Consider the following 22,968-nt stretch of genomic DNA (forward strand, 5'->3'; position numbering starts at 1 on the left):
AGATTCTCCGTCAATGTGGCAGTTCTATGGAACTCCCTTCCGCTTGCCCTGCGTTCTGAAACTGGCATCCTACGATTTCGTAAACTTTTAAAGACTCACCTGTTCCCTGCTTAATGAGTTGTCTCTGCTAGGGTTGCTCTCTCTGGATAAGCGCTGGGATGCCCAAGGGTAACCACGCGCGATACAAAACTCATTAATAATAATAAAGTGACACCCTACCTCATCACAATCCTTCCTCTCAACAGAAGAGACTATACTTAGTGCAAAGGCAACAGTGGGAGGTATGGGTTGTGTCTGTTATAGGCTATAAAAGGTATGGGCTTAGATGGTGTGGGTTTTGGTTGCAGTAGATGGTATGGCTGTTTATGGTGTAGGCTGTAGTTAGTATGACTAATGGTAGCTGTGGGATATGCTTGGTGTGCACTTTAGAGGGTGTGGGCTTGAGTGCTGTGGGGTTTGATGGTATGGAATGTGGATGGTGTTAGATGTGCGAGGTTCAGGCTTCCGATTGGCTGTGGGCCTTCGGAGCTCTTGGTTGTCTGGGCTGTGGGAGGTGTTGGTCATAGTGTCTTTAACTATCTGGTTTGGTTTATATGTGAAGTAGTCCCTGTATATAGTGGATACTCTTTGCTGTGGTATGAGGGATTTGTGGGGACTTTTAGTGCTCTGAGGTGTTGGTAGTAAAGTTTCTGGTTATCGGGCAGTGGTGAGGAAACTCTAGGTAGTGTGTCCTACAGTTGTGCACTAATGTTATCTGTGGTTGGTTTTGGTGGAATGCCATCTGTTTGGTGTGGGCTCTTTGAAGTTTGGGCTATGGACTTTGTTGACTCTAAAGTGTATGGGCTCTAGTGAAATGGGTCAAGGAGGTTTAGCCTTTGTGAACCGTGGACAGTGAGCTGTAAGCGATGTGAGCTGTGTTGGCTTAGGTTAGAGTGTTGTGAGCTGTTAGCTATTGGTCTGTGAGGTATAGACACTTGTAATTGTCTGCTTCTGTTGTGGGCTGCGGGAGATGGGCTCTTGGACGTATGGGCAACTGGAGTTGTGGACTTAAGTGTAGCATGGGGAAGTGTGGATGGTGTAACTTGTTGTGGGTGATGTGTCATTTTATTTGCGTGGTTAGGATCTTGTGGGCTCACTGGTAAGAGTAGATTCTTCGAGGTGTTGGATATGGGAGGATTGAGTTCCTTGTGTTGTGGTCTTTGGTGATGTGGGCTCAAGAAAGTGTGGATCTGTGGCAGTGAGCTATTAGAGTTGTGGGTGAAGTGGGCTTTTGGTTTGGATTCCAAATTCTTTGGGTGGCATGTGCTGGTGTTAGTGTGGTTGTAAGTGCTACGATTGGGATAAGATGTGGGATTTGTAATCTTCCCGGTGAGCCTGGTATGTTTTCTGTTGAAGCAGTGGATGGTGTGGCCTCTTTTATTTTGGTTCATAGGAGCTGTGTGCAGGTGATTTTTGGAATCGTACCACATATATTATGTGTTGGCAGTGATGTTGGTAGAGCTGTTCAGTCACTGGGTGGTGTGGTTATGAGGTTGCAGCACACACAACACATAGTGAATGCCACATAAACGCACACAAAGAGCCCCCACCTCCAACTGCTCACTGCCAGAGGTGCTCCCTATTGATAGTTTGAAGTGTTGGATTGTATTTCGGAATATCGTATACATAAATATTATCTGGCATAAACATTGTGTCCTAAATATTGTTATTGGGCGTAGACTAAGGACTATGAACTCCAATGCAGTAATATTTTTGTAAGCGATACTTGTAACATCATATGTAGGTCAGACAATACTCAACAATAATATGATACCACTCAAACTCTGGTGGTTCTGAGGCTGTGTGATGTGGGTGGCAAGCTGTAACTGGTGTAGACTTTTACCTTCTACATATTGATCTCTTAGGACAGATGTGGCTTCAGCATTTGCCCTCTATAATGAGGTCGACAACACCATCCACCGTCTGGTGCAACTCTCAAACCAGCGGCTACGCAGTCTGGAAACTGACCTGGAGCGGTGCCGAAGTCAGGAGGAGGTGGAAGCGGTAAGACGACCCTGTAATGATTCAAGTAGATGTCCCCTATGTCTGCAGGTAGTCTGGTGGTTGCCTTTCAGATTGGTGGTAAACATTCCGGTTCAATCACATGATTAGGCCATAGTCTCCACAGTTTTACAAGGAGAATGTATGAAGAACTCTGGTTTGTCAGTGATTTAAAGGGCGCAGCAGTCCTTAGACTGCTGGTGAATCATGGCCAATGGCTGCCGCTTTGACACCTGTGTCAGTGATTGTCCATTAGCTTCTGGTAGATGGAGGTTTGTGCTTGTCCCTTTGGTTGGAACTGGACTAGAGTTAGTGGTTGCTCCTTCGACTGTTGTTGGACATGTACTAGTAGTTACTCCTCTGTCTGCTGTCATACTAGGGATGGTGGTAGTCCTTTGAATCCTGGTATGACAGTGATTTCTACTTTGGCTTTCAGTAAGTTTCAGGGGTTGCACATTTGACCCCGCATGGCTGGTGCTACTCTTCCAACCCCTTCTAGACTGGAGCTGGTAGAGGCCTTTTGCTTGCTGTTTCATCTTTCTAACAAGCATTGAAAATGCAATAGGTCTCTCCCTCGTTTAAGTTAAAGCAATTCTGTTTGTAATTAGGTGGCTTTTTAGCTTTGCTTTTATAAGTGTCTTTCAAACTTTACTCTACATAACATACATATGTATGCATATATGTATATGTATGCATGTATTTATATTTGTATTTATATAGATATGCAGATGTATACGTATTATGTTTATATATGTATGTGTGTATATATATATTCACTGAAAAAACCATAGGTTATAGACCATATATAGTTAGGGATTAGCATTTAAAAAACCTTATTTTACTCACACAAAACCATTGAAATTCCATATATAGTTAGTTGCACTAACTATATATCGCGCACCCGCAATCCACTGCTAATGATGTCACATATTACATCATTCATGACATGGTCAGTGACATCACTGATGACATCACTGATGACATCTCAAATGACATCACTGATGACATCATCCAGTGACTGTGTGTTTCTGTAAAGTTTAAATATGTTTTACATATTGAAGAATGAGTAGATGTAGAAGTGTCTGGATGAAGGATTTAGTAGGTGCGTGACTGACTGTATGAGTGAGGGATTAAATGTGTCTCACTGAGTGCATGGGTTAGTGACTAAACTGTCTTAATTTGTGCATCATTATGTCTGTTGTTCTGTAAACTGCTGCATGTGTTGGTCAGTAGCTATATGAGTAACTATATGGGTTATTGATTGATTGCCCAAGTATTTGTATGGGAGACTGAGTGTGTGTGTGGCTGGCTGGGAGGTGTGTGACTCTGTGCAGATCAATGTGTACTTGTATCAATGATTGTATAAGAGAGTAAGTATGTGTTAGTATATGTTTCAAAATGTAAGGTGCTCTATGTTTAACTGTATAGATTAGAAAATGGAAGTGTGATTGATTATTTACAGGACTGACTAGGTGTGTGAGTAACTCCATGGATGAGTGACAGAGTGTGAGAGTCTGTATAGGTGTATGAGTGCATATGATAGTGTTGTAAAGATGAGTGATTGTATGTATGAATGATTGTATGGGTAAATGAGTGAATGTGTGTGTAAACATAGGAATCACTGAGTGCGTATGTAGTAACTAGTATTGGTGTGTCAATGGTTTCAAAAATTATACTCTGTATTTAACACTGGGTGTAACAGAGGTTATATTAAAGTGTGAGGAGATGCATTGTATTGTCACATGAATGATATCATCAGTGATGTGGTCATTGATGTCAAATGAGATGTCATCAGTGATGTCATCAGTGATGTCATTTGAGATGTCATCAGTGATGTCATTTGAGATGTTATCAGTGATGTCATTTGAGATGTCATCAGTGATGTCATCAGTGATGTCATTTGAGATGTCATCAGTGATGTCATCAGTGATGTCACTGACCATGTCATGAATGATGTAATATGTGACATCATCAGCAGTGGATTGCGGGTGCGCGATATATAGTTAGTGCAACTAACTATATATGGAATTTCAATGGTTTTGTGTGAGTAAAATAAGGTTTTTTAAATGCTAATCCCTAACTATATATGGTCTATAACCTATGGTTTTTTCAGTGAATTTTCAAGGTTTTTTAAATGCTAATTCCTAACTATATATGGTCTCTAACCTATGGTTTTTTCAGTGAATTTCAATGGTTTTTTAATAGCAAATATCATAAGCTGTCGAATGTCAAGTACGTGGTAAGTAAAAACATTTTCGTGTTTATGCACACTGATCTGCTTTGAATGCTGCCCCCCCCTCATTTCTATTAGGAGTACTCTCTCTTTGCAGATAGTGAAGGGTAGTTAACGCAGGCCTTTGCCCCCGTTGTAATCCGTCTCTCTCCATTTGATTGATTGTTATCCAAGCATTTACTGTTTTAGAATTGGTTCTCTTTGGTTCATTCTCTATTTACAAACAAGCACAGAGTCGCAATACTCTGTTTAGTCTTTGCAGATAGCGAAAAATCGTGTAAAAAACAAAAGGAATCGAGCAAAATCAGTAGGCCACTAATGGGATCTCTTTTTGACCTCGCTAAAATAGAAACATTAGGAACAACCCCTCATGACAAACACAAAACTATTGAGATGAACTGAACTCCACACCATGATGGCTGCAATACAGCTCGGCTCCGCCACCCACCCCGCCCAAAATAACGATAAACTCTATGCAAATATTACAAATATATACAACACACCAGCAAAGTAACAGGGTAAAACATTTTATTAAACAACTATTTACATAACTATTTTATACTTTTTGTTGCCCGATCCGGCTAGCTCAATCGATCGAGCATGAAACTCATGCACTCTGATGGTTCAAAGTTTTGAGGAGTGCTTGTAACACTGTCTGAAGCCTATTTGCACTTGCTTCAGCTTCACTATTCTCAAAGTAAAGTGGGGGCTGTTTGAGGACGTGACTGCATTTGTGAACAATGTAATGCGGTGCCACCCTGAACCGCTTGACGGAGGCCCCCGAGGGACGGTGTGATGGCGCGGACTCGGAGGGGGCGCTTGGCTCCGGCTCCCTCCCCAAGTCGTGTTCTCCTGGTGTGGCCTGAGATCGCCCCCGACATAGGTGGCCGGCTCCCGGGATCAAGCGGAACTTTTTGCCTTTTGGTAACTCTTCCATTCTTGACCTTGTCCCACAATCCGTTTCACCTAAAGACACGCTGTAGTGGGGCGCCCCTTTACCATTTCAGTTGCCATTCCGCCCGCTTTTGCTACACTGTGCCTCTTCCGCTATTCAGCTGTTTACCGCCCGCTCTTTCGACTACAGCGTCTCGCTCACCATGTAGTTGAGTTGCTCCCGCTCTTGCGGTGCAGCGATAGCCGGCTGCCACAGTACTCTCAAAATGGCGGCCGGCTCTTCAGATTTGGGCGTGGTCCACTAAAATTGCCCTGCGACACCTTGGAACTCGGACGCTTGTCTGCTAGAGATTGGGCTCCATGCTCGAAAGCGTCCCCTCAGCCTTGAAGATTCTACAAAAGTCTTGGGGGCCCCCGACTCCCGCAGGCTTCTGGTGGGGAGCGGCTAGCATTATTGCTCGTGGAATGGCCACGACGGAGCTACGAAATGGTGGTGCTCTCATGCTAACGCCAGCTTCAGTCTGAAACATCCAGAAACACTGTAGACTACCAATTCGATCAGTTCCGGTAGCGCCCCAACGTGACCCGGTAGAGAAGAACTAGCCCTCCCCTCTTTGACTGATGGTTCTTGTTGCCTGTCCCTTCTGTTGTCATTTAACAGAACTATTTAGCCTGCTGAAAGGGGTTGTGTTCCGACCGCTGGTTGGTGGAGACATTTTGACTATATTCTGGACCTGCGTTGTCGCTTAATGCGTCATATGACGCGCCGCGTTAGCGCATCCGGAAGTGATCCGGGGCGCGACGCGCAGCGCGTAACGTAAGCATAACAGGTCATGTGACTTGTTAATAAAACTTTTCATTGGTTCATTTTACTTTTCTTATTCTAATGATGAAAGGCTTGGTCATATGACCTAAAAATTACGCTTTTTATTACTTTCGAAACATTATTTTTTCTTAAATATATGTTATAATGTTCCAGGCTAATGTACTTTCCCGGAAAATTTACAACTGTCCTGCAAGTAAAATATATTCCTTTTTCGAGAAAAAGGGCGTTTCTTCGTCCCATGACGGAGCCGTTGAGCAAAAGAGGGTCGGCCTGCTGGCTTAGTCGCCGATACGCCTGAATATGAGATTCTTATCGATCACTTTATGTTGCAGGAGTAGAAAACACAACAGCCCTTGACCATTTATCTTTACTGCGTTCCTGCGTATTATACCTTTTACCCTTCATGTAATTGGTCTGCTTTATTTCACTTGCCTTTTACTGATTCTAAAACAGTGACTATTATTAAAAACTTTACCAATGTATATACTACTACCATGTTTTCTTTTAAAAACCTTTATTGTGAAAATGTCATTATACAAATACGGGCCTATAACCACGTGGGCCGGCCACGGAGCAAACTATAATCGTATATGATGAGTAGACATTTACACTGTAGAGGAACGTAACGGGCGGGCCATTAGGTTGCAAGAACTAAAGTGTCTTAACAGTTGCGGAATCGGTGGACGTACATTTTATAATTAAAATACGACAGGGCCAGTTACAATAAAATTATCTAGATATACATTTGCGGGCAAGTACCATGGGTGACGTTAATTCGAACTTTCAATAGTACAGTAATCAATAACACATCAGAACTTAATATCAATAGGGATATCGAAATATTCAATCTATTCTCGTCCCCGCCCGCCATGTGCTTCAAAACTGCATACGTATCTCGTGATATCAAGGTTGTGCAACCAGTACACAACAAGGAGTTACGAGTCCCATTTATTCCGGCGCCATTTTGTGCGAGGACGGGCAGGTCCAGGATATAGTCAAAATGTCTCTACCAACCATCGACTATGATGATGTTCATATGCTGTATTTATTAGAGTAACACTCATCTGTCCACATGAAATTAATTTGCCACAATCTAAACATGTCATTTTAATCTTTCCAAAGTTCTTCTAAATATTTGGGACCGTTTCCCTTGCCTCTGATGCTGTCAGTGCCACTTCTTTGATGAATGTACTGGCAGGTCGGGGGTTCTCCTCCAAATCTCTCTTTTATGCAGCACTATAATTAATCGGTGCCACCTCTCCATATGACGATGCATGGTATAGTTACCATAACTATATATTTTTTCGGTTCCTCTGGAGAGTACATCGTGGCAGATGAAGCGTGTAACGTACCGGGCATTTACCTTTTTTTGCATGTAGAGGAAAGAAAAAAAATTCGAGCGTCCGAGTTCTAAGGTGTCCCAGGGCCATTTTAATGGACCAGGCCCAAATCCAAAGAACAGGCCGCCATTTTGAGAGTCCTGTTGCAGCCGCCTGTCGCTGTAGCATCAAGAGCGGCCGAAACTCAGCTGAATGGCAACTGAAACGGTAAAGGGGCGCCCCACTACAGCAGACGAGCCTCCACCTAGGAAGGCCCGTTCACGCCGCCTCCCCCCCCCCCCCTTCAGGCACCCCACGCCGTTATTCGGAGCAGGATTGTAGGATGGCCACACCAGTACGGCAACTTGCTAGACACCACCTCGGTGCCTACCGAATCTCACTGCCTTGTGGTGTCTTCTATTCAGAAAACATTGTTGTGCTGCCTTCGACCTATTCGCCGCAAGTGCGCACGCAACTCAGCTGCATAGCTTGCTAGACACCACCTCGGTGCTAACCGAATCTCAGCGCCTTGTGGTGTCTTCTATTCCGAAAATATTGTTGCGCTGCCTTTGGCTCCATTCGCACATCGGTCCGCTACTGACGCCATCTCACAGGCCAACGGGGCGCCCCACGCCGACTTTCAGCATTGTAGGATGGCCACACCAGTGCGGCAACTTGCTAGACACAACCTCGGTGCCATCCGGATCTTGGCATCTCAGCGCCTTGTGGTGTCTTCTATTCAGAAAATATTGTTGCGCTGCCTTTGGCCCCATTCGCACATCAGTCCGCTACTGCCGCCATCTCACAGGCCAACGGGGCGCCCCACGCCGACTTTCAGCATTGTAGGATGGCCACACCAGTGCGACAACTTGCTAGACACCACCTCGGTGCCATCCGGATCTTGGCATCTCAGCGCCTTGTGGTGTCTTCTATTCAGAAAATATTGTTGCGCTGCCTTTGGCCCCATTCGCACATCGGTCCGCTACTGCCGCCATCTCACAGGCCAACGGGGCGCCCCACGCCGACTTTCAGCATTGTAGGATGGCCACACCAGTGCGACAACTTGCTGGACACCACCTCGGTGCCATCCGGATCTTGGCGCGTTGTGCTGCCTTCGGCCTATTCGCACATCGGTCCGCTACTGACGCCGCCTCATGTGCCAACGGATTTTCTACGCTTTTTATACCCTATGCCGCATAACAGGTCATGTGACTTGTTTATAAAACTTTTCATTGGTTCATTTTACTTTTGGTTTCCTAATGATGGAAGGCTTGATCATATGACCTAAAAATAACACTTTTCATTGGATGAAAACTTTTTTTTTCCCCAAACGATGAAAGCCCCACCTTGTTTCTGGATGTTTCAGACTGAAGCTGGCGTCAGCATGAAAGCACCACCATCTCGTGGCTCCGTCGTGGTCATTCCGCGAGCAATCATAGCAGCCGCTCCCCACCGGAAGCCTGCAGGAGTCGGGGGCCCCCAAGACTTTTGTAGAATCCTCAAGGCGGAGGGGACGCTTTCGAGAATGGGGTCCAAGACCTAGCAGACAAGCGTCCGATTTCCAAGGTGTCCCAGGGCCATTTCAGTGGACCAGGCCCAAAAAGGAAAGAGCCTGCCGCCATTTTGAGAGTCCTGTGACAGCCGCCTATCGCTGCACCACAAGAGTGGGCGCAACTCAGCTGAATGGCGGATTTTGGCACAGTGTACCAAAAGCGGGCGGAATGGCAACTGAAACGGTAAAGGGGCGCCCCACTACAGCAGACGAGCCTCCACCTGGGGAGGCCCGTTCACGCCGCCTCACCCCCCCCCCCCGGGGCGCCCCACGCCGTGCCCAAAAAGGAAAGAGCCTGCCGCCATTTTGAGAGTCCTGTGACAGCCGCCTATCGCTGCACCGCAAGAGTGGGCGCAACTCAGCTGAATTGCGGATTTTGACACAGTGGACCAAAAGCGGACGGAATGGCAACTGAAACGGTAAAGGGGCGCCCCACTACAGCAGACGAGGCTCCACCTGGGGAGGCCCGTTCACGCCGCCTCCCCCCCCCCCCGGGGCGCCCCACGCCGTTATTCGGAGGGCGGCAACTTACTGGACATCACCTTGGTGCCATCCACATTTCAGCGCGTTCTGCTGCCTTGGAACTATTCGCACAACAGACCGCTACTGACGACCCACCCCCCGGGACGCCCCACGCCGGATACCCAAATCAGTGCGGCACCCAGGCAACATCACCTGGGTGCCGTCCAGAAATCTGGACGTTGTGCTGCCTTGGGACTATTCGCACAACCGACCGCTACTGACCATTGTTCCTTCTTTTTCCCTAAAAATGTTTAAATGTTTTTACTGTTTTTGTTTTGTTGTATATATTTATAAGTTATTAAAGTTTTATAATCCTACTACTTTGTTGGAGTGCTATATATTTTTTATGTGACACATAATTGTAAAAACTTTGATGTACAAAGAGTCATCCCTGGAATCTTCCGCTTCAGGCTCGGTCACCTCCCCAATCACAATACAGGATGGTTTTCAGATAGTAGGAACGCGTGTGGTGTGACGGATCTCATTGGGTGTGGGCCTTGATCTACTATAACTCCTTTGAAGAGGGGTGATTCTTTACAGCTGGGGCCATAAACTACATCTGCAAGGCTAGCTGATAGCCTGGGACCGGCCTGGACAATCGGACACAGAGGAAGAGGAGTGTCAGAGGGTGCGGTAGTGAATAGGGCGAAAGGGAGGTGTCGGGCGGGCACAGGGTGTGATTCTCAGGGAAGAGCAGCGCAGATGGGGGGGAGGTTTATTGCCCATGCATAAGACAGAGAGCGGGGGTGACCAGTGCCTGGGGGAGATGCTTGCGAGGGTGGGGAGCCATGCTAAGGATCGACAGCGTGCAGAGAGTGGGTCTGGTCAAGTCATCTAAAATGGCTGCCGTGCACGACAAAAGTGTGGCATTTGAAAAAAGGCAAGATGGCGCAGACAATGTTTTTCAACACTTCCTGATTTCCTTCGAATCGAACGTTAACAGACGTTGGGGTATATTACCAAAGTTAAGCGATATTTATCCCTAACGATGCTTAGCAACGAATTTTTTACAGCTAAGCATCGTCAGAAATTATCGCAGATAAACCTTGCTATTATCAAGGTTTATCGCAAATGCGATAAAAAACGGCCGCAATGCATTAATATCGCTGAAAAGTCCGCGATATTCATGCATTACCGAGCTAATGCTCTTAGCCATGTTATCCACCTCCCATTGGATAACATGGCTAATAACTGCTCAGGGCAGGTGTTACTTTTTGGAGATATTCGCGCTTAGCGCGAATATCTCCAAAAGTTGGTAATAGGAGATAGCGATGTTAGCAACTGTTTCCAGTCGCTAACATCTTGGCATGCCCACTTTGCATGTCATTAGTGATAAATATCACTGACATGCAAAGTGGGGCCCAAGATGGTCGCTATCTCCTACTAGCGGTCGCTAACTGGTGTTAGCGACAGCTAGGTAATACGGAGATAATTTTATCTCCGCTTTCTTGGCTTTTAAAGCCAAAAAAGCGGAGATAAACCCCCTTGATAATATGCCCCGTTATCTCTCCCACACTACCGGTCCCCCTGGGCTTAAACGCCGAGATGGTAGGGACTGCATCCCGTGAAGATAGGCCGAGACGTCACTCAGCAGAAAAAAAAGTTTTAAAAAAGTCTATAAACATACAATAAGTTAAAAGTCAATCATTCTTCATTCCTTGTAGTACGCTCCCCAGTCCGCTTCCCGTTACGCTAACCGGGCGCACCCCACCAAAAAAACGAATTTTTTTTTTTTTGCCCCGCGGAGCCCTTTTAAAGCCTCCACATCAAACCTATGGGGTCAGGGAGGATCTACTATGCCCCCTTATGGTCATTTGCCCCTTCGCTTTGGCCTCCTCTTGTCTCTCGATCAATGGCGTCCGCTACGGACTGTTTGGAATGTTTACAGACGCCGGAGAACCAATCAGCTTCGCTTCACAAAGCTCCGTAACGCGAAAAGTACGCGAAGTGGAGCGCTGCCCGGAGCGCTGTTACAGATATATATCTTTTTTTGAACGTTAATTTCTCAAAATCCACTGGAGCACATATATTGAGACCTAGCAAAGGCACATCGGGCTACCAGTCCCTACAATTTTGCCAAGTTTCGTGCAAATCCATTCAGCCGTTCGATTATTATTATTTATTTTTTTTTTGCCCCGCGGGGCCCTTTTAAAACCTCCACATCAAACCTAGGGGGTCAGGGAGGATCTACTATGCCCCCTTATGGTCATTTTCCCCTTCGCTTTGGCCTCCTCTTGTCTCTCGATCCTACCGAGAGACAAGATGGCGGCCGCTACGGACTGTTTGGAATGTTTACAGATGCCGGAGAACCAATCAGCTTCGCTTCACAAAGCTCCGTAACGCGAAAAGTACGCGAACTGGACCGCTGCCCGGTCCGCTGTTACAGATATATATCTTTTTTTGAACGTTAATTTCTCAAAATCCACTGGAGCACATATATTGAGACCTAGCAAAGGCACATCGGGCTACCAGTCCCTACAATTTTGCCAAGTTTCGTGCAAATCCATTCAGCCGTTCGGGCTAAAAGTGAGGCCAACCGCCCTATGGAAAACTCAATGTTAAAAAATTTTCTTGGGACCCCCCTTTTTTCTCGGCCCCCCCTTGACGAAACCCCCCCAAATTTTCAGGGGCTGCTCAGAAACAAAATGTTCCATTTTCCTGAAAATTTCAGCCAATTCCGTCCACAAACGCCAAAGTTATTAGACATAGAATTTTCAAAAATCCCATAGAGAAAAAATCCTAACTATATATACCTACTGGTGACCGCCAGTAGGTAATATATATATATATATACACATATATATAAATGCACATATATATAAATGCACATATATATGTGTATATATATATATATGTATGTGTGTGTGTGTGTGTGTGTGTGTGTGCGCGTAGAGAGGTAGAAGTAGAGCAGAGCTTTCCAAACTGTGTGTCCCGACACAGTACTATGTCGCCTGCAAAGGGTGGGTGTGTCGTGGGATGATAATGGGCACTTAGCACATAACTGCTGCTAATTAAGAGGCATTAAGCTGTGCTTTAAGGCCTCTGCCGGCGACGTCACTCAGCCACTCTCCCCTGGTCTCTGTTGAAAACACCCGATTGTCTGATAAAACATCCCCCCGCCCCCCCTCCGCCGACGAGATACAGAGCTGGCATGTAGGGGACCGTGAGTCATTCAAATACTTTCCGTGAAATTCGAGAAATTTTAATACAAAACGCTGTTAGAGTGCAAAGTGCCAGGCTTTCTACACAGCAGGGCACGCAATCAGCTCATCTGTGTGCAAAGCTTATGTCTGCACTGTGTATGGAAAAGAAAAATAATTCCGACCATATATTCTGCAGGAAGCGAAAATACTTTTTTTTTTTAACAAATATTGTTAGCTTTTTAATAGAACTCTCCGTGTCCTCCTTCCCCACCAGGTCAATTTTTTATTCTTAACAAACATATTTTGGCCTCTAAAGAAATGCGTTGGCATGTGCCCATCTAACCGACATACCCCTTCCGTCTACTGTCTGGAATAGACAGAGGGAGACAGACAGAGGGAGGAGGGCGACAGAGGGAGGAGGGCGACAAAGGGTGGAGGACGACAGAGGGAGGGAGACAGACGGAGGGAGACAGAGGGAGGGAGTCCGGGGTAGACAGAGGGAGGGAGAGGGAGACAGAGAGAGGGAGACGGAGGGAGACAGACAGTGGGAGGGAGACAGAGAAGGAGGCAGAAGGAGAGGGAGACAGAGGGAGAGGAAGACCGAGAGGGAGAGGGAGAGAGAGGGATAGGGAGGGAGACAGAGGAACGGAGACAGAGGGAGGGAGACAAGTGGAAGGAGACAGAGGGAGGGAGACAGAGGGAGGAAGACAGAGGGAGGGAGACAGAGAGGGAAAGAGAGGGAGACAGAGAGAGGGAGACAGAGAGGGGCAGACAGAGGGAGGGAGACAGAGGGAGGAGGGCGACAGAGGGAGCGAGACAGACAGAGAGAGACAGGGGGAGGTAGACAGACAGGGAAGCAGATGGAGACAGACAGAGGGAGGGAGACAGTGGGAGACAGTCAGAGGAAGACAGAGGGAAGGAGAGGGAGACAGAGGGAGGTAGACAGAGAGAGGAAGAGGGAGGGAGACAGAGGGAGAGAGACAGAGGGGGAGAGACAGAGGGAGAGTGGTTCGGGCTCTCTCACTACGATCGCTCGCTACACTACATTATTGTGTCCAAAATGATGCATCTCCAAAAAGTGTGTCACCAACATGAAAAGTTTGGAAAGCTGTGAAGTAGAGAGTAGAGAGAGAGGCAGAGAGAGAGGTCGAGTGAGAGGTAGCGTGAGAGGTAGAGAGTAGAGAGGTAAAGGTAGAAGTAGAGAGAGAGGTAGAGAGTAGAGAGAGAGGCAGAGAGAGAGGTAGAGTGAGAGGTAGAGAGGTAGAGAGAGGTAAGAGGTAGAGAGTGAGGAGTAGAGAGTGAGTAGTAGAGAGTAGAAGAGTGAGTAGTAGAGAGTAGAGTGAGTAGTAGAGAGAGAGTAGTAGAGAGTGAGGAGTAGAGTAGTAATAGTAGTAGAGAGTGAGTAGTTGAGTGAGTAGTAGAGAATGAGTAGAGTAGAGAGTAGTAGAGAATGAGTAGAGTAGAGAGTAGTAGAGAGTGAGTAGTAGAGAATGAGTAGAGAATAGTAGAGAGTGATGAGTAGAGAGTGATTAGTAGAGAGTAGAGAGTGAGTAGTCGAGAGTGAGTAGAGAGTGAGTAGTAGAGAGTGAGTATTAGAGTAGTAGAGAGTGAGTAGTAGAGCATTCGTAGACAGGAGAGTAGTAGAGAGTGATTAGTAGAGAGTGAGTGAGTAGAGAGTGCGTAGAGAGTGAGTAGTAGAGAGTAGGCGAGAGAGAGTAGTAGAGAATGAGTAGAGTAGTAGAAATTGAATAGTAGAGTGTAGTAGAAAGTGAGTAGAGTGAGTAGAGGTAGTAGAGAGTAGGAGAGAGTGAGTAGAGAGTAGTAGAGAGTGAGTCGTAGAGAGTAGTAGAGAGTGAGTAGTACAGAGTGAGTAGAGGGAAGTAGAGAGTGAGTAGTAGAGAATAAGTAGAGTAGTAGAGAGTAGTAGAGAATGAGTAGAGTAGTAGAGAGTGAGTAGTAGAGTGTAGTAGAGAGTGAGTAGTTGAGAGTAGTACAGAGTGAGTAGTAGAGCGTGAGTCGTAGAGAGTAGTAGAGTGAGTAGAGAGTGAGTAGTAGAGAGTGAGTAGTAGAGAATGAGTAGTAGAGAATGAGTAGTAGAGAGTAGTAGAGAGTGAGTAGTTGAGAGTAGTACAGAGTGAGTAGTAGAGCGTGAGTCGTAGAGTAGTAGTGAGTAGAGAGTGAGTAGTAGAGAGTAGTAATGGTAGAGAGTGAGTAGTAGAGAGTAGTAGAGAGTGAGTAGTAGAGAGTAGTAGTGAGTAGTTTAGAGTAGTACAGAGTGAGTAGTAGAGCGTGAATCGTAGAGAGTAGTAGAGTGAGTAGAGAGTGAGTAGTAGAGAGTGGTAGAGAGTGGGTAGTAGAGTAGTAGAGAATGAGTAGAGACTGAGTAAAGAGTGAGTCGTAGAGAGTAGTAGTGAGTAAAGAGTGAGTAGTAGAGCATTAGAGAGTAGAGTAGTAGAGTAGTAGACAGTGGGTAGTAGAGAGTAGTACAAAGTGAGTAGAGAGTGAGTTGTAGAGAGTAGTAGAGTGAGTAGTAGAGAGTAGTAGAGAATGAGGTGGGTAGTAGAGAGTAGTAGAGAGTGAGTAGAGTAGTAGAGAGTAGTAGAGAATGTGTAGAGTAGTAGAGAGTAGTACAAAGTGAGTAGTAGAGAGTGAGTAGTGGAGAGTGCGTAGTAGAGAGTGAGTAGTAGAGAGTAGGGGAGAGAGAGTAGTAGAGAGTAGTAGAGAACGAGTAGAGTAGTAGAGAATGAGTAGAGTAGTAGAGAGTGAGTAGAAGAGAATGAGTAGAGTAGTACAGAGTTGTAGAGAGTGAGTAGTACAGAGTGAATAGTAGAGAGTAGTAGAGAGTGAGTCATAGAGAGTAGTAGTGAGTAGAAGAGAATGAGTAAAGTGTAGAGTACTAGAGAGTAGTAGAGAGTGAGTTTTAGATAGTACAGTGAGTAGTAGAGAGTGGGTAGAATGCGTAGAGAGTAGTAGAGAATGAGTCATAGAGAGTAGTTGAGAATGAGTAGTAGAGAATGAGTAGTACAGAGTGAGTAGTTGAGAGTAGTACAGAGTGAGTAGAGTGCGTAGATAGAGCGAGAGTAGTAGAGAATGAATAGAGTAGTAGAGTGAGTAGAAATTAGTAGAGAGTGAGTAGAGTAGTAGAGTGAGTAGTAGAGTAGTAGAGAGTGAGTAGTAGAATGCGTAGAGTAGTAGATAGAGAATGAGTAGAGAGTGAGTAGTAGAGAGTGAGTAGTAGAGATTGAGTAGTAGAGTGAGTAGTAGAGAGTAGTACAGAGTGAGTAGTAGAGAGTGAGTAGAGAGTAGTAGAGAGTTGTGGTATATAAATAAATAATACCGGATCTATTTTTGGATGAATGAATGAATAACAGATAGCTCAATAAAATAAGAGTCAAGATTCGAGGTAGTAGGAGTTTCTGCAGGTTTATTACAGCATAAGGACAGGATCAGGACAACCTGCATAGGAACAGAGGTAACAGGGCCCAGCAGGACAACTGGGGCCCAGCAGGGGAAAAGAGGCCCAGCAGGGGAAAAGAGGCCCAGCAGGGGAAAAGAGGCCCAGCAGGTGCTGGGGCTTGGTCTGGGATGAGCGCGCTAACTTTTAATAATAATACATTGACTTATATACATAGCGCAAACACATAGCATTACATTGCAGTAGGCGTAGCAGTGGGTGGAGCAGAAGGCGTGACGCGTAGCAGTCGCGAAAGATAACAGTAAAAAGAGGTGTAACTGGGAGTATACTTAGACATGTGATGCAAACGTAACAGAATATGTCATGAATGGGGCGGAAACATTGGAGGGGGCTACCTAAGGAGCCGGGACCTCTAACCTAATGGTGCGCGAAAACGGGCAATGACGTGTTACTAGGAGAAGCTGGGGGCTACGAACTCTGTGCTAGGAGCAGAGACTAGAGTCTGGAGGGTCGGAGCGACATGTACCTAAACCCTATCTGGTATCTAATGTTTAGGGAACATGTTGATATAAACTAGAAGTCATGAGGGGAAAAGCTAACTCGACTCTAAGACTGGACCATGCATTATTCTACATGTAGTGCGTGATGAAGAATATTAAATGACCATTAATACAGTATTTCTCTAACGTGGAGACGAGAAGGCTAGACAATGACGGAAACTATTGATGCAGTTCAGTAGCTTTGGAATGCAGAAGAGGAGGACTGAACTGATAACTGGAACTATAACATACTTTTGGCAGACTCGAAGGCAGAGCCAGGCTGCACCGGGCACTGCGAGGCAGGAAGTAAGTGAAGGGTCGAGGATACAGGTGGGGGCTGTATCGCTCCTCAGCGAGGCTTTCAGGAGACAGGAGCTGAATCTGTGGTCCGGGCCCTGTTGAGGCCTGGAAACGGGGACTTTATAATGGAATAACGTGCACACTGAGAAACGTGGCAACATAACTTTACATAGGCCTGATATTCGTATTATTCACGAGGACTGGAAAATGACATATCAGAGGTGGACACAACTGTAATTGCGTCATTAATCGGACATGGGGAATAACATATGCATATTGGTCATGCACACATAACATATGATGGATGAGGCGTAGGGACACAGAACATGGCAAAATTTACTTTTCCACATTCCCTCCTTGTCACTACGTTTCCATCAGGAAACATCAATTTTCATGATACCATCTATCATTTCATACAGTACCATTTGCTCGTCTCGAATTATCCTGGAACGGGATTTAGAACGGGGCTTGGGACTAGGAATACAAGAGGTAGCACACATGCTGCAAATCGCAGGGCCACATTGTATACAGAGGCAGCAGCTAAATATGATCGCTACTGCAATACCTAGAAAGGACAGGACTTTCCATCCCCATGCGGAAATTATATTCCAGAACCAACCTGACCATGTCCAGGTGCCTGGATCTTGGTGTAACAGATGGGCAATTTTATGGAGTCTGGTTATAGCTGAATAAACAGACGGCGCGTTATTTGGAATGAAAATACAGCAACTAGATCCGATGACTCTACAGGCCCCGCCCCTATCGGCCAGTATGACGTCAAGGACGAGACGATTTTGCAAAACGACAAATCTCATAGCAGATTGTTCTTCGGTTAGGTTACCTAGAGCAGAGGCAGTCTCATTTACTACAGCTTCAAGGGTTCTTGTTAACCTACGGATCAGTTTACTATTCTGGACAGGTCCTACAAAGAAGAAGAAACCTTTATTGAAATCTGTATACTGTTCTAGAGTAGTTTCAGTATAATCGACAATTGGGGACTCCCTTCTATGTCTAATGTGTACTAGATGTGTGTTTCTGTGATAATCAGATGGGGCTAGAAAAACAGGTGGCAGTAGGAAAGCAATGTAACAGGTTCCCTCCCAATCGAGGGGCAGACGGACATATGCGGTTTGACCACAAATAAAATAAGAATGACGTGAAGCTTTGAAAACAGATTTCCCACTGTCACTATACTGGATAACAGTAGTACATTCACTATGACCTACATGTATGGAACCATAACTACGGACACATAATTCGCCTTTGACTGGTAGTACTGAAATAGCAGGTAAGTCTGGAGTAGTATCAGACTGAACATTCAGGACCATGAAATTCGACGAATAATTACCTAAATTATATACTTCATTTTCTAGATCTAAACCTGTTCTGTGGGGGAAACCTTGCTTGTCTGGGAAACATGTACTGTTAAGAAAAGACATATCTGTTGAGGATGACGTTAACGTGGACCATGCTCCACACGAACCATTGTGTGAGAATGGATAAGGAAACAGTGGCAGAACTCCCTTCGGTGTCTGAAAAGGGGGGAGTCGACCACACACCCAACAATTAGTAGCATTGCTGGTCTGGTGTGAGTAATGTAACATACGGATAAATGTGTTGTTACGCATAGCGAGGCGGTAAGAATATTCGTGAGGAGGCAGATCACTAAACGTGTGCTCTACTGTAGCATTAGCAGACATATTTACATGAGGAACTGGACAATACAGATAGAACGCATAGCTGGTGCAGGAAATCATAATGCTGATGAATAATACGAAACTCAGAAAAACGATACATCTGATTGAACTTTGACTGACTCTCTCACTATGGGGGTCTATTTTATACATGTCAGAAACAGTCTAACCGTTTCACCTAGGGGAGGACTTATACAATCAAACTGACTGACTTATTTTACTAGACCTGAGCTTTAACTTATACTCCTGGTGCGGAGTTTTCTCTAACAAGGGAGGGGTTGTAATAATGTCTTGTGCGGGACAGTCCTTTAAAACAATGTCTTGACAGTCTTTCGAATCTTGGGAATCCTTGGAAATGTTCTTGGAGACTGGTTTCAATCCATTGAAAAGTTTTACATGAGAAAGATGGACCCACCCCTTCCTGCCTTCCAACTTGACGGCAGTACGGGTGGTCAAGAGGACCTGACGTGGCTCCTTCCAACGTGGTTCCAGCGGACTTGATCTGTCAAAATTTCTGATCATCACCAAGGAGCCTGGAACGATCTCGTGCGGTGCCACCTCGGTATTGTCTGGAAATGCGGCGGCAACCTGTGAACGACATGAGTTGAGGGCAGACATCAAGGAAGCTAGGTAATCTGTCAGCATATTACATGAAACATCGGTAATACTTCGGGGTCTAGGAGTACCCCACATGTTAGGGGGGCGGCCGAATACGACCTCATACGGGGACAGACCTGATCTGGAATGTGCGACCATGCGCATATAAAACAGAGCGACTGGCAGAGCTACTAGCCAGTCCACACCTTTTTCTTTACAGACTTTTGCAATACGGATTTTCAGGGTCTGATTATGTCTCTCTACGAGACCGGCTGCTTCAGGATGGCGTACACAATGGAACTTCCACTGGTACCCTAACAACAGGGAAACGTGCTTCATCAGTTCAGATGAGAATGGCTGGCCGTTATCAGAATATACGACTCTAGGGAGTCCATATCTAGGGAAGAATTCACGAACCAACTGCTTGGCAGTGGTCGCGGCTGTGTAATCTGGGACTGGATATGCTTCTGTCCACCTGGACAAAGCGCATACAACTACAAGGACATACTTGAAACCTCGACATCGCTCCATCTGAATATAATCCATCTGGAGGACCTCAAAAGGGTGGTCAGGAGGCTGGAAACCACCTTGTTCCACCGGGACACTTTTACCTGGACTTTTACCTGGATTAAACTGACAACATATCATACAGGTACGGACTTTCTGCTTGGCTGCAGCTCGTAAATGCTTATTGAACCAAATGTTCTGGATACTATCTAACATAGCTTTTTCTCCTAAATGTGCTGGACTATGTGCGGTATTGATAATGACTTGAACCATAGAGTCGGGGAGAAACCATGTGGCTCTACCCTTCGTTAACCATCCTTGATCTGTCTGGACCCCTCCTTGTTCAGACCATTTCTTGATTTCAGAGGGAGTAGCATGTAACTGGATATCTATGACATCTTGTGTAGGGTCCTTAACTGTCATGCATGTAGTCAGATCTGGAGTATGTGTCTGATTAACTGGAATGTCTGGAGTCTGTGCTGTAAGCTTGGCTGTGCGATCTGCTAGATCATTACCTTGAGAAATAATGTCAGTAACTTTCGTATGTGCTTTGCATTTCATGATAGCAATGGATGTCGGTAAATGTATGGCATCTAACAGGGCTTGAATAAGGAGACCATGCTGAATCTTGGTTCCATGAGAAGTCATGAAACCTCTCTCCTGCCAGAGCACTCCGAAGTCGTGTACAACTCCGAATGCGTAACGTGAATCTGTGTATACATTAACTTTCAGGTTCTTGGCATGTATACAGGCTTGTGTCAGAGCGACTAGCTCTGCTGCTTGAGCGGACAGGGTATCAATACGGTGTGTTTCAATAACTTCAATGTCAGTAGTCACTGCATACGCGGCGACTAGTCCTCCTGTACTAGTTCTCATACATGAACCATCCACATAAAGTGTCAGGTCAGGATCTGGTAACGGAATGTCTGTCAGGTCTTGTCTTGGCTTTGTCGTAATGTTAACTACTTCCACACAATCATGTGGGTCTGGATTTGAACTAACTGATGGTAACAGTGTAGCAGGATTCAGAACGTTGCAGCGTCTAATTTCTATGTGTGGCTGGAACAGTGTCAATTCATAACCTGTTAAACGTGCAATTGTCAAGTGCTGTGTTTGTGTTCGGTTTAAAAGAACTTCCACGGAATGTGGGACTTGTACTGTCAGGGAATGTCCTAAAACTATGGAATCACTTTGTCTGATAGCTAGTGCTGTGGCTGCAACTGACTTGAGGCACGCAGGCAACGCCTGGGCGACTGGATCTAATGTGCTCGAAAAATAAGCACAGGGCTTGTATTGTCCTGCTTGATCTTGTGTGAGAACAGATAATGCTGTACCTTCGCGTTCAGTAACGAAAAGTGTAAAAGGCTTACTGTAGTTCGGTGTAGCTAGAACTGGAGCTTGACATAGGGCTTTCTTTAACTCGTTGAAACTAAGTGTATGGTCAGGTGTCCAAGGGAGGACAGTCGATACGGCTGCCTCCTGTGTCGTTAACTGTATCAGTGGCTTGGCTAGAAATGCATACTGGGGAATCCATTGTCTACAATATGAAGTAAGGCCGATAAAAGCACGTACCTCCTTCTGGGTTCTGGGCTGGGGAAGACTCGCTGTTAACTGGATACGGTCTGGTGTCAACTGCCTACCCCTCTTGGACAGCAAGTGTCCTAAGTATACCACTTGCTGGACACAGAATTGAAGCTTCGAAGGTGACACCTTGTGCCCCATCTCGGCTAGAAAATACAGGACTGTAAGGGATGCTCGCTCGCATGCACGTTCAGTACGGGCTGTGATCAGTAGATCATCAACATACTGGAGCAGGGCAGTGTCAGTTGGCATGTGAATGTTGTCTAGTTGTCTCTTGAGTGCTTGACTGTAAATACTAGGGCTTTCTGTGAAACCTTGAGGAGCGCGTGTAAACATATAGCTCCTTCCATTTAAACAAAATCCGAAAAGAAACTGGCTGTCTGGATGAATTGGAACACTGAAAAATGCATTCTTGAGGTCAATGACAGTGAAAAACATGGCTTCGGAATCAATGGCTGTTAACAGGGAAGAGATGTCTGGGACAACTGGATACTGAGGAATAATACATTTATTAAGCTCTCGTAAATCAATCACTAATCGATATACTGGGGGTGCATTCGGATCAGTACGTTTCATGACTGGAATGATCGGAGAATTACATACATTGGAGTCAGTTTCTACAACTACTCCTTGAGCCATAAGCTCGTCAATAATTTTGGATAAGGCTGCTACAGCCTCAGGTGGCAATCTGTACTGTCTGATTCGTGGTAACACTACACCTGGTTTGAGAGTCACACGATGGGGTGTGATTTGCATGTAACCTACATCAGTTGGACCTTGCGCCCATAGATGCTGCGGAACATTAGACAATCTTGAATCAAAATCTCGTAATACATAGTGACCCTTGAAGTCACGTAGGAACAGACGTATTCCCTCTGGGGAACAGCAAATAACTGCACCTAATTCTTTCAGTGTCTTAATGCCTAATAGATTTTCTGGACATGACTTAGTAAGTAACAGATCAGTAGTACGGGACAATGGACCTACTTCTAGAGTGACTGGCTTAGATATCTCATTAACTATTGGCTTTCCTGAAAATCCAAGGGAAACATTTCTTGAGCCTGAGAGCGGAGCCCCTGGAACTTCGGCATGATTAATTGTGGTCCTACTTGCCCCTGTATCGATCAAAAACTTTCTATCCTTCCCTAATACTTGACTGTGAACATAGGGACCTTCTTGATCTACTGGTATCTCGATGAGAGGCAAGCCTACCTCCCTCTCTAGGCTGTTTCATGAATATGACTGGTACTCTGGATACTCAGACTGCGCATACTGGTACATCTGCGATGTAACGTGGTGTGTTGCAGCGATAGGCTGCGGTACTGTAACTGTCTGTGGTGCATTCTGTGGCTGAGGAATCTGTGAAACTTGTTCTTGTCTAGGCGGACGTGGTCTTTCTTTAGTCTTACCAGTAGCTATGTTATGTTTCAGAACTGCACACTCGTTTATAAAATGACCTGGCTGTTTACAATAATTGCAGTTCCCTTTAACGGGAGCTGCAGGATGACTGGCTTGATTCGGACCCCTCTTCTGACTGTCTTGAGGAACTGTTTGTGCAACTAGCACTTTCATTTTCGTGTCTTTCATACGTTTTCTTTCGTGTTCTTGCTCTTCTCTGATTCTATTCTGGTGGTACTGGAGCATCTGGAGCATCTGGGACGGGGTATTCGCTTGCCAGGTGCTTTCGACTTTCAAAACTCGATTTTTAATTTGTGGACTTGAATTCTCGACTAATTTAGTAACGAAAAGATGAGGGTATGACTCACTACTTGTCTTGAGACCACTGTTAATACTGAAACATTTCTC

General features: G+C 45.5%; 1 protein-coding gene across 2 annotated transcripts in view; it reads left to right on the top strand.

The window, feature by feature from the left end:
* The window catches only part of ARHGEF40 (Rho guanine nucleotide exchange factor 40), a 382,900-nt gene that overhangs the window by 171,721 nt on the left and 188,211 nt on the right, over window positions 1–22,968 (top strand). For both annotated transcript variants that reach the window (XM_078644086.1, XM_078644087.1), the window contains exon 11: window positions 1,905–2,043. In XM_078644086.1, the coding sequence (XP_078500212.1) occupies window positions 1,905–2,043 (139 nt within the window). The remainder of the gene's footprint in view (window positions 1–1,904; window positions 2,044–22,968) is intronic.

The sequence above is a fragment of the Lissotriton helveticus genome, chromosome 5_1, assembly GCF_964261635.1.
Source record: "Lissotriton helveticus chromosome 5_1, aLisHel1.1, whole genome shotgun sequence".
Classification (NCBI taxonomy): Eukaryota; Metazoa; Chordata; class Amphibia; order Caudata; family Salamandridae; genus Lissotriton; species Lissotriton helveticus.